General features: G+C 32.8%; 1 protein-coding gene across 5 annotated transcripts; it reads right to left on the reverse strand.

Moving 5' to 3' along the window:
* Positions 1-921: 921 nt before the first annotated feature.
* On the reverse strand, positions 922-10,581 carry LOC123884747. Of its 5 annotated transcripts, XM_045933934.1 has the most exons (10): positions 10,392-10,581; positions 9,127-9,855; positions 8,075-8,233; positions 7,367-7,450; positions 6,698-6,793; positions 5,882-5,974; positions 5,525-5,668; positions 2,364-2,471; positions 1,464-1,515; positions 922-1,354 (listed from the first exon to the last, which is right to left on the reverse strand). In XM_045933934.1, exons 2-10 carry the CDS (start codon positions 9,469-9,471, stop codon positions 1,323-1,325), a joined length of 1,113 nt encoding a protein of 370 aa, XP_045789890.1. In that variant the 5' UTR covers positions 9,472-9,855; positions 10,392-10,581; the 3' UTR covers positions 922-1,322. The 5 variants fall into 5 exon arrangements, with proteins under 5 accessions (XP_045789890.1, XP_045789889.1, XP_045789888.1 ...); XM_045933933.1 differs by lacking the exon at positions 10,392-10,581 and having other exon boundaries at positions 9,127-10,381; XM_045933932.1 differs by lacking the exon at positions 10,392-10,581 and having other exon boundaries at positions 6,698-6,796; positions 9,127-10,381.
* Positions 10,582-12,457: the final 1,876 nt, after the last annotated feature.

A 12,457-nucleotide genomic window follows, 5' to 3' on the forward strand; every position in this document is an offset into this window, starting at 1 on the left:
AAAACGGGGTGCCGGAGTAATTAAATAATAAATATTAAATAAATCATAATAATTATAATAGTATTTAAATATGCTTAATAAAAAATAAAAAATATTTTACATTGTTTATCGAAATTGTACACGACATTGCTCTATATCATAAAATTCATCAATAATTGAATCGTATTAGTTAGTTTGAAATTTATTTTCTATCTTATTTCTCAAACTATTTTTCACAATCTTCATAGCAAGAAAATAATATTTTACTTGTAGCAAATAATCAAAACTAACTTAATTGAATTTGGACTTTAATAATGTATAATATATATTATCAAAATATTTTAAAGTAAATTGCTACAATTACTATGTTATGGGTGCATGTTTTGCACCAAACGAACGTTATTAATCTTTTAACACATTTCTCAAATATCAATTTATGTAGTATCTATCAAGAGCAAATATATGAAAAGAAAAAAAAAATGACAAGAGGGGAGGCCTCAGCCCCTACTTGCCCCCCTTATGTACGTCCCTGGTTGTGAACAAGACAACACCGCCGTAATGGTGCGGTGAAGAAAACTCGCAGAAATAGAAAAGAAAACAAAGCTCAATACGTTTCTCTCTATTCAGTTTTGCTTTTCAGTGTTTGTCTCTCTTCCGTTGGATTAATCCAACAGTTGACAATAGGGCAGGAGAGAACACAGCAGGAGAGGATCCTCTTCATTGCCGCTCTCACTAGTCATTTAATCATTAATAAGTTAAGATATGCACGTACAATTGATAAGGAAGTAATCTCACATCCAACAAAGTCTGGTGTGAAGTTAAGGTAGATGTCAAGAAATGTCTTTATCTATTAGCGTTAGCTAGAATCTTGCACTCCATTTATTTTGTGAAAATAGCTTAATATTACAAGAAATGAAACAGCACAATAGACAAGCAGCATAATTAGTGTAATAATTTAATTCTAATAATAATCATGTCTACAATAGACAATAAAGAGTTTCTGGTCTACCATATATCCCAAGAATGAAAATTTGAAAATCACAAAATCCAATTTCAAGTGGCTAGTGGGAACCTTTCACTCCACAACCTGACAGAAATTGAAAAGCTCCGATGGTAAAAATTACTACCATTGGCACTGCTGGCTGCTGGGGCCAATGCCCAGCCTGTATCAGTAAAACTACATTGGACTACAAAACATTAGTCAAATGGTCATGACAAGTGATAGAGGACTAATTCAAAATTATTCGATCTTGAGGTTTGAAAGAACGGTGACAAGAATCCGTAAATTGTAGGTATTCTGCCACAAACCCAAAACATAACCATTAACTGCCATGAATAAATTATTAACCTACATACTCTTCCTGAACTTGGCCATCTGTAAAAGGAGAAAAAGCTTAGAAAGGTCTAACATAAGTACATACAAATGAAAAGAGGTACATGAACATTAAATCTGAACAAATGTTTGAAGATTTTGAAAGGCTCACCAGCAAGATGGATGGCCAAATTTGCTTGAGCATCAGCGTCAGAGTTGAAGTTCTTGACAAAGGAAGGAATCAAGAAAGTTATTTTTGAAGCACAAATAAAAGCATCCGGAGTCTTATTAATGTGCATGTGTAAGTTTTAAATGAGGCCCTTTCCCGACACATTAAATCTCAAAGGAAAGAAGTGATTCATTAAACAGATGATTCCTAAAGGGAAAACCATTCATATGCAATGAAGGACTTGACTTTAGTAGGCCTGTCTAGGAAGTAGAATTAGCATCTAGGAAATTATGCACATCATGTCATCAACAAATAGCGATTTAAAAAACCAATTCAACCAGAAAGGGGATGGTGCTGGTGCATTTATAGAATTCAATGAAAACATATTTGTACCACTAAGAAGGCAATGCATAGCATTTAGTTGATGTGTACCTAAGGACGAACAAAGCATATAGATTCCATTCTATGTTTGGTTAATTTTAACTTGAATATAATTGGACATGAGCTAAAAAAGTAATATATTTTGGTTCCACTATAAGATTGGAACTAAGAATAATAAAAAAGTACTCCATTCTATTCTTTATCATTATATATTCTATTCGTGCGCTAAATACTACCACCTTCATCTCATTGATTTTTAGTATTAAATACTAAATAGGTAATACCCTTAGGTTGAGCGGGTTCCAACAATTTGTGTATCATATAAACAAATCTTTTGAAGGGGAAAATTATAACATTAAGAAGTTCCAGAAGGCATTACATGTTCACATTTTTTGACTGAAAACACTTATTTCTCCTACTTTAGATAATTTGCAAGATTACGATACTTGATAAATAGCTAATATAAACTATAAAGCCAAATGAAATTAATATATACCAAGTGTTCAGTAAACTGGTACCTACCCTTAGAACATGACTGATCTTGAATGACACAAATTTTTCCTTGAGTTCTTTGGCCACCTTATACAATGTAGACAAGTTCTCATTCTTGACCTTCCATGAACCATCAATCTGTTTCAAGCAGTAGCGTTGGAACATTGAAGAGGAACAAACGGTAAATGATAGTGACCATGTGCTAGAAAATGAAAATGAAATGGATTAGAATACTTTAACTTTGTTCTATCATTTGTTAAGGGTTTTAATTTTGTAAGTATATATTTCTTTTAATTTTTCTTAGTGATTTTATTCTATTTTGGATTGTCTTATTCCAACTTAGAACAGGAAAAGCTTATTATTATGGTGTTTGGATTTATTAGATCTGTATAGAAGCCTTCAATGTAATTACGTAAACAATTGAGATTCTTTGGTTATTTTATGATATTTAGTAGATATTTGAATCAGAGGAATACACCCTAGAGAAGTACTGCAGGTTTTTCAGGGAGGAATATCCTGCAACGACAAACACTATTGGATTATTTTAAAAAACACCTAGATGAACTCAGATGCTTTTCATGTACTAAGTTGCATTTTCGAGGCTAACATGATTTACGCCAAATTACTTTGAATCTTTTGTTTGTTCCATTATCATGTTCCCAATGGTACGTACTAGAAAAGAGCAATGCTACGGCCACACTCTTTAACACACTCTTTTAACACACCCCAATAGAATTTTGCCATGTCATTCACCTTTTTTATTCTTCAACCTGTTAACCGGTTGTTCAGGTCTTGAGAAAAAGTATCGCAAAATAATGACAAGAAAAAAAAAAAAAAAACTCCCAACATTTTCCAATTTGTCTTGCACATCCCCATACAACAAAGACACACAGTGGCCGCGATCGATACAACAAAACATTTTCCAATTTGTCTTTCTCATCAAAACCTTATCGTCTTTTATGTGCCTGATGCTTGAAGCTATTGTTTTGGTTGCGAGTGATATACACCATTTTTGAGATAGGGAAATCATTTTTTATGACAGAATGACTTGGTTCCATTTTTGCTCGGCTGGTAGCTGTATGAGCGGTAACGTCCACTTACGGCTCCGTGAGAAGAGCGGTGGACAGAAATGGTGTTAGATTCATTTTTGTTGCAGTTTTTTATTTTTCCTTCTTTCAGATCTATATGAACCCATTCTTTTGGTGGATTGATTTAAATTCCAATGGGAATTTGGGAAATATGCAAATAATTTTTGTCAATTTGGGTCTTGCTGTTGAACTTGCAGAACTTGAAGAAAATTTGGGTGTTCCCATGGAGACATTGCAGAAGGAAGAGACATTTTCTTGTTTGAATAAGGAAGATGAATAGTTAAAATAAATAATTAATATAAAATAAATGATAAAGATAAAACAAATTGCTTCCTTTAAAATGAAACGGTTGTAGGTTATTTAACAAAATAAGTGAATGACATGTCATATTATTATTGGAGTGGAGTGTGTAAAAGAGTGTGACACTAGCATTGCTCTACTAGAAAATATGTGTTTAAAGTGTATTCATGTATCAGTACCACCAAGCAACATGCATGCAGCTAGCTGCTGCCAAATGGATGGACAAAGAAAACTTGAGTTAAGTAATGTGATAATAACACAATGAGTTTTAAGTTTTTTTTATAACTTAATACTGAGATGTATTGTAGAGTGTCTGTTTTAAGTTTTTTTGATAACTTAATGGAGCAGCAGAAAAATTTGATAATTTAAACCAACTTTGTCCAACATTTAAGCAAAACAATGTCTCAACCAACCTATTGGTTTTCTGAATGTACTTTTCATTTTAAACTCAGGGTTATCAAAACCAGTGAGAGTATACTAATTTTAAAAGGCCAAGACAAATATGGGTTGACATTAAGGGCTATGTTAATTTGTTCGAGGAGCAAATATTTTCCATGTTTTGGTTACAAAGGAAGTGGTAAAACCAGGTAGGGCTGAGCAATGGTCGGATACGGGCGGTTTCGGTTCCAAAATTGCAAAGATGAAGCAAACCGAAGTGTTGAAATATGTACCCATTTCCGACCAAACATGGCAGCGGTTTTGTCGGTTGTCGGGTTAAGCGAATGGCAGTTTGCACGGGTGGGTTAATTCGGTTAACCACCATTGTTAAGATGTTCTTGCCTTCATCTCCATTGTAAAATGAGACACTGTTTGGCCATGAAAATAGAGCAAAAACTATGACAAGATGAAGAAGAAGATGTTCTTGATACTATATTAAATATTATATAGAGTAGTAGTTTTACTTTTGAGTCAATAGTTTTGTGTCTGAAAAGTAGTACTACTACTAGTCTTTTGTTTGGATAAGACATGTCAACATGAATGAAAGGGTATCACGTGGTGTATAGAAAGGCTCACCGAAAAGAGAAGCTTAAATCTGGCTTTGAGACATGCTCATTCCTTATTTCTCAATATAATATTACAGTAATAAAAACTATATTTGTTCCACAATTTCTCCAGTGCGGTCGGTTTCGGCCATCGATAGCCAGTAAATTTCAAAACCGCCACCGACCATGGCCAACTGCTTGTAACCACAATTTCTTATCAGGCAACCTGAAGCCCAATATAACCCGCCCGAGTCTCGGTCGGCCTGTGCAGTTTTAACGGGTCTCGGTCGGTCTGAACATTCTTGCTCAGCCCTAAAACCAGGTGAGCAGATGAAAAAATAATGGCTCAATCCTCAAAGTGAGTATGAAGACTCATTGCGAGTTTTGCGCACAGAAAGAATTTAATGGGGCGGCAAAGTATTCTATTATGTTTTCCTCAGTTCCACTCTTTTAACAATGTGTACTAATAACATGTTTCAAAAAGCACTATAACGCGTTTTGTTGGACCTAACTCATCTACTGCCAACGGAAATGAAACCTGGCATCAAGTGCTTCGAAAGGATGCTAGGTGTCATCGCCAAAGAGGCAATGTCTATGAACTTAAGCTTCGAGTATTCTCCCAAAATTAATCAAGTTTACCACAATAATGTTTTTATTTTACACACAGTTTTCTTAAATGTTCAATCAAAAATAAGGAAAAGTTTAAAGCGCTATAAGAAGCAAAAACCAAAGAAACAATGAAAATATACTATAATAAAACGTATAAACATTTAATTATGTTAGAATAAACTTAACATAAAGAAGAATATAAATAGCAAACCTGCATGCAGACAAGTTTAGAGTCCCCTTGTATACAGATACTGGTGAATCCTTTTTTAAGAGCATATCTCATTCCCAATATCATTGCACGATATTCAGCAACATTGTTTGTTGCTATACCCACACCTTCACGAACCTTATAAATCTTTAAAGTAATAATAGTTAAAGAGATCAATATTTGTATGAAAATTATGTACTCCCTCCATCCCAAAATATAAGGGAAAATTGGTCAAAAATTTGGACTAAATACATCAACTTTGTTTGACCAATTTTCCCTTATATTTTGGGACGGAGTTGTATATACATTTTTTTTTGGTAGACAAAATTATGTATATTCATAGAAACGCAAGTTATGTACCAAATTCCCATCTTTAGATCGCAGAATAGCTCCGGCACCAGCTTTTCCAGGATTTCCTTTTGACGCACCATCAAACTCAACAATACAAGTCTTCTGCACAAGGACATATGACTATGAATACAAATATAAATCATAAAAAATTAATCAAAAGATTCATTCAAAACTCTATAAGATACAAATCAACAAAAGCAACCGGAGAGCCTCCAGTGACCACCCTATGATTCTCGAGTTTGCAATTAAAATAACGACTGCGAAATAATGTAACTATCCCTGATTGCATCCAATATCTTAGGATGAAATACAGCGAACCCCTTCAACCTTCAACCCTCAACCCCGTGGTGGTTTTCACTTGACAAGTTGCACAAAACCCCTGTGCTCCAAAACTTGACAAGTTCAGGGAGACCAGTTGCTATGATTTCAACCCCGTGGTGGTTTTCATTTTTCTAAAAGAGCGTTTACTACACAATACGAATTTCTTGTGTGCTCCATCACAAATTGTCTTGGTTCAGTAATTGACCAATAACTGAAGGGAGTTAGATGCATTTCAGTCAATACTTTTTGAGGAGCAAAGACACTAAGACAGGACCCAAGTAGCCACATCCTATACGGGAAGATCTCATAAAAAGTAACTTCAGTCAAAAAGGAAAGCAACACAATTCCATTGGCCCTGACTATCACACGTTTCAGATTAAAATATCCATGGTTGCACAATAGCACCTCATATGGAAAAAATCATCCAACGAGTGTTGTAGAAATAGGGGAACCCTGAGTTAACATAATTTTGCATACATGAGCATTAATATGGTTTCTGCTTACATTTGCAAGTGAAGATGCTTCGCCCACAGCAGCACGATCTAACTTGACTTGCTTTCTCAAGGGATCTTCAGAGATGGATGTCAAACCAGTTGCTTTCTGCTAAGCAGTTAATAAAGTTATATGTTAAAACATTTACAGAAATTTTTTTGGATAGTGCATCCAGTTATGAAGAATCAACACATTAAGAAAAGATACCCAAACCGTGACCCTGATCACACGGTAATACCACCAACCATCATGTCAAGGACCTTCGGCATGTCTTATTAGAGAAAATGATTTATGTTTTCATTAATAATTAGAAAAGTGCCACCTTATTTTCACTTTATTTCCTATTTCCAAATACTGGTAATATGTATAAGATACAATGAAAACCAGTTTTTGTTTTCCTTGTGCTATTTCTGGAAACAATGAAGTGCTAATTAGGTGTTAATTTGTAAATTTTAGTAAGAACAAGAAACATTCTCTCAAACCAAACAAGTCCTTAATAACTTATATCAACAAGATTTTCTCATGTGTTGACTAATTTTAGACTCGATAGAGGTTTCTTGCTGACATGACAAATTGATAATTTATAACTGTCAAACATAAAATCTTAGCATACAGATACATATTCCTGAATCTTTGCCTTCCTGATAAGCATGTAATAAATTCATGTGGTACTAAGCTTACCACATTATCTTGTTCAAGCATTTCTAGAGCTCTCTTTTTAGATGTATCTGCATTTGATGTGGTTCCTTTGGTAGAAGAAGGATCCTGAGACACATAGTAAATATTCAGATTTTCTTCATAAACAAACCTAAAACTACATTTAAGGTAGCAAGAAAGCACACATCAAGGGAACAGAAATGTGCGAGCTATAATATAGAATACTATCTTGAAAAGTATTTTCAACACAAAATACTATTATCTAGTATCTACTAACTGGTTTTTTATGATGTAACCACAAAATAGGTTTTACAAAAATTGCAATTAAGATGGAGCTGAATCTAGCAATTGATAATTGAAAATGTATTGGAAATTTTAAAGGATTCTATACATTTAGTCTTGCAAGAATTTCAAAGTGAAAGAGGAATTATTATAATTACTCCCATCAACCACCAATGCCCTACAAATTTCCATGTGATTTACGTTATCTGAGAGCACATTTTGCTACCAATTCAAAACATTTCATTGAATGTCTTCAACTCACAGTTAAGGATACAAATACGGTGAATCAAGGATACAGGCTTATTTTAAACATGAAAAAAAAAACTTTTAGAGGTTGATACAAGTTTTCACTCTTCAACTCAAAAATAACCTTTTCCCTTCCTATTTTTCTAGAGAAGATCATTCATCATTAAAGAAGAGAAAATCAAACACATTGAAACTGCTATTTACCTGGAAAGGACAAGGAACGAGTGTGCCAAACAAATCCTCGTTCAAATCAGAGGCTCTAATTGTGTATAAAGCATTCTTTAGCCCATGCGAGAGAAGATATTCCTCGGTTTCCTTTGACATCGAATACCCCTTGTATACACTAACAGGAGGATCACATACCTAACAGAACAGAAACATCAATAACTCATCCTTAAAAACCTTTGAAGATTACTTTTCAATTTTGACATAAGGAAATGGAAACAAAACAACAAACACAAAACAACATAATAATGCTCTCAAATCAACAACTACTGCGTCCAATCAAGCAGCTAAGTTTCAGCATTAAAGAAAAAGCCAATTTCAAAACTAGCAATAGCAACAGAAAGTCGTGCCCGCAGAGATCATAAGCATAACAAAAAAAAAGATATTTTGAAACACAAATTTAACAACAATTTGGATGGTTTACGAATTTTAAATATGTGGTTAATTACATTCAGCAGATGATCAACAAATATAACAAGGTGTTGAACCTCACTAACCATCCACCGAATGTATTAACCAGGATTTCCACGTGTTCAAATATACAGGATATCCGTTGACCATCCAAATTGTGTCAAAATATATACATAATTAACAAATCATTGCGTCTTTTTATATTCATTAACATCATTCACCAAACATAATTAAATTAACCATGTATGAGAATTACGCGTTAAACATCAAAACTATTGTTTCAGTGTGTCAAACGAACACAGTTCTAAGCATACATAATGCTGGCGTAAACCAGGTATCTTCTGCGCGCAACTACAAAGACTAATGCCACGAGCCTTTTGGGACCCAAATGGGCAGCAAACTCTCCTCGGAGTTTTAACGATGCTGCATGCCCAAGCCAGGCATCGAGCATAATGCAAGTTACTCACACCACTATCTAGATTTTCAACCAAACATTTTTCTGCTCACCATCAATTTTATTACCAATCATAAAAAATAAAAACTTTACAACAGTAAAAAATTCAAATAAATTTTAAAAAATAAAAAATAAAAAATAGAAATAAAGTTGATAAGAAAATTACAGAAGATCCAACTTGAGCTTGAGAATCACTGAGACTACTATAAATTCCAACAACATCGCCTTTCCTTACAACATAAACCGCATCATCCTTTTCATGATCCATCGTCGTTTCAGGCTCTACTTTTTGCAACTTATAAGAACTACTTTTGCGCCCTTTTCTAGTGGAATAGCAGCGAGTAACCGTCGATAATACGAATTCTGAACGAAAAGACCTAATACTGGAAGAATAGTGTGATTTTCTTGGGAATGAGAAACGGTTAGGAATTCCGTTAGCGATGATTCGAGTTGTTGTTCTTCCGAGTATAGTAGCTGTGAATGATGAGAGGTGGGAGAACACAGCGTTCATGACAGAGAAAGGTTATCGAGAATCAGAAAGTGAAGGAAAATGCATTGTTGTGGAAATGAGTGTTAATTTGTGGGGAAAATTTTGACTTGGAGAAGTTACTACTGGTTTTGATTTTTAGCATAGCAGAATTTTGGAGTTGACATTGAAACATCAAAAAAGTGAAAGATGATTATCGGTGAGGTTTAGGGATGGCAACGGGCGTCCATGGGTGTTGGTTTGACACTTATCAAACTCACACCCGAAAATCGAAATCATCACCTAAACTCAAACCTAAACCCAAAAACTGTTCGGGTGGCAAAACAACACCCACGAGATAGGTGCTTTAAGAATTCCAATTTTGTGAGAAGCTGTAACTTCGCCGTGCTTTTGTTTGCCGTTAGTTTCCTTGTCGGCCCATGATAAAAAGACCAGTATTTATTATAAGCCCAATCCTCAGAAAAAAAAAAAAAGATTTTTCTTTTATTTTCTTTTTTTTGTTGAGCAAAAGACGGAGGATGCAAACCTAACCAAAACTTGCAAATTTACCTTGGACCAAATTTAGGAGAGACTTTGTTTTCTGATTTTTGTTAGTTAGGGGCATTTTAGGTTTTTTGATGTGGTGTCAAATTTTTAGATATGGGTATTTTAGGTTTTTTCAGGGCACATTGGTTTCTTATATATATATAGATTGTATGTACAGAACTTATATACAAATTGATAATTATAAGATAAATCTATTGTAAATTGAGAATGAAATTTGAACAATAAACAATGAAAAATTGAAATTTGTAACAAGAGAGAACTAATCCATATTTAGGGTTCATATGAATATTAGGGTTTGGATGAAAAATTGAAATTGGAATCAGAATCCATTAAAGAATGAGGAGAAGACTATAATCAAAAGAGAAATTGAACCAAATTTGTAAACTTACAGAATTTACAGAATCGACAGAATGAGAAGATGACGGCTCTAAAACGTACACTTAGCTCAACAACGTAATGATTGGGGAAGTGGTGAAGGGAGGGTGAAGGTATGATGCGTGAAAAGAGAAAGAGGAAAAGGGTTTTAGTGAAAAGAGGGATAAGGATTTTCGCATAGAAGAGAACACTGGGAAGATCTACTAGTTTTGTTATATTTTTATTATTTTATATTTAACTATAGGTTAACACATTTGTAAAAAAAAAAATTCTGCTAACATGTGCCCTAAGGGCACATTTTAAGGTGCATTTAATTAACTAATATCTCATTTAATATACTTCAAAAATAGTAATAATCAACTTTATTAATTAAAAGATATAGTCCACTATATTTATTACCCATTTAAAAAAATTGCATAGACAAAATATGATACTTGCCAAATACTTGATGTATGATCACGCGTTTGGTCAAAAAAAAATTTGCTACAAATTAAGCTTTTTTTTTTTGTCAAACCTTTTTTTAAGTTGAAAAAAAAATTAAATTATAAGTAAGTATTATAAAATTCTAAAACATATTAGCAATTCAAAAGCTAAAATAGTACTAACAATCGTTACCATTACAACATAATACTATAATATTTGGTCTTGTTCACCGAGAAAAAGCAAAAAACACAAGACATCATTAATTAAGTAGTATTACCGGGAGTACTATAAGCCTGATTGTTAACAAACAAAAATTGGAATCATATAATTATGGTTGTATAATCATGCGCGTCATCATAAATTAAATTTGGCAGCATATAATATTTTTTCTTTCCAATTCTCTTAAATAGGTAATAAATATAGTGGACCATATCTTTTAATTAATAGAGTTGATTATTACTATTTTTAAAGTAAATTAAATGAAATATTAGTTAATTAAATGCACCTTAAAATGTGTCCTTGGGGCACATGTTAGCATTTGCCAAAAAAAAATAGTCAGCTTTTTTTAATTAACAAATTTACGAGGGTGTATTCAATTAGGATTTCAATGGATTTTAAAAGACTTTTTTATATGACAAAATCATGTGGTATTCAATTAGGATTTTAAAAGACTTTAAAAAAGTCTAGTGGTATTCAATTAGGATTTTAAAAGACTTTAAAAAAGTCTAGTGGTATTCAATCAAGACTCTTTACAACTTACAAAAAGTCTTGTGGTATTCAAAAGTATTCTAATTTCGATGAATTGTTTAAAAAATAGGATTTTAATGGATTTTGATGGACTTTTTAGTAAATTTTGAGCTACAAAAAGTCTTTCCTCATATCATGAGATTTTGATGGATTCTCATTTTTTTTTATTTCTTTCACCTTTCCTCATGTTTCTATTTTGTTTCCTGATTATCTCATGTTTTTTATAATCGCTTATATTTTCTCCCTTACCTCTCTATCACGTTTTCTCTTCATGGTTGTCCTGCTATCATAGATAGTGTCACGATTCATTATAGGATATAGACATTGAAAATATATACAACAACAACATGTTTCAACAATAGCAACGTAACCTTGTTCGTAATTTTAAATCTAAGGACTAATTTTGGTATTGTGCCCGTAAAATTAATGTCAAAGACCCAAAAATTGGGATTTTGTTTTTTAACAGCAAAAATATGTATATAACGTATAAGGATTTAGGGGAATAAATTTGGGATAGTTGAAATGATGATATGTGTAAGTAAGTATATCTCCTTATTCTAGATGTTCATGATAAGGATTTTTTTCTTTTTGCGTTTTTTGAGCATGCATATATATTTTTGTTTATTCATTGATTTTTTTTGAGCATGCATATTTTTGTTTATTCATTGATTTTTTTATTATATTAATGATTGTTGATTTTTTTAAGGAAAAATTAATTTTCATTGATTGATTCATTATTATTTTAGAAGGAATTTATATCGAATTTATTGACTCATTTAAATCTTAAAAGTCTATAAAGTACTTCAAAATCTCAAAAGTCTGTGTGATAAAGTCTAACAAATTCTTGTGTTAAGAATCTTGATTGAAAAAGTCATTCAAAAAAGTCTTCTAAAATCTCATAAAATCAATACAATCTCAC

This window comes from Trifolium pratense, linkage group LG5 (assembly GCF_020283565.1).
Source record: "Trifolium pratense cultivar HEN17-A07 linkage group LG5, ARS_RC_1.1, whole genome shotgun sequence".
In the NCBI taxonomy this organism is placed as follows: domain Eukaryota; kingdom Viridiplantae; phylum Streptophyta; class Magnoliopsida; order Fabales; family Fabaceae; genus Trifolium; species Trifolium pratense.

Coding starts and splice junctions, on each gene's coding strand:
- LOC123884747 (XM_045933932.1), bottom strand. CDS start 9,471: ATGAACGCTGTGTTCTCCCACCTCTCATCATTCACAGCTACTATACTC. Junction 7,451..8,074: donor TCGTTCCTTGTCCTTTCCAG/GTAAATAGCAGT, acceptor TATGTGTCTCAG/GATCCTTCTTCTACCAAAGG. Junction 5,975..6,697: donor AAGCATCTTCACTTGCAAAT/GTAAGCAGAAAC, acceptor GTCCTTGTGCAG/AAGACTTGTATTGTTGAGTT.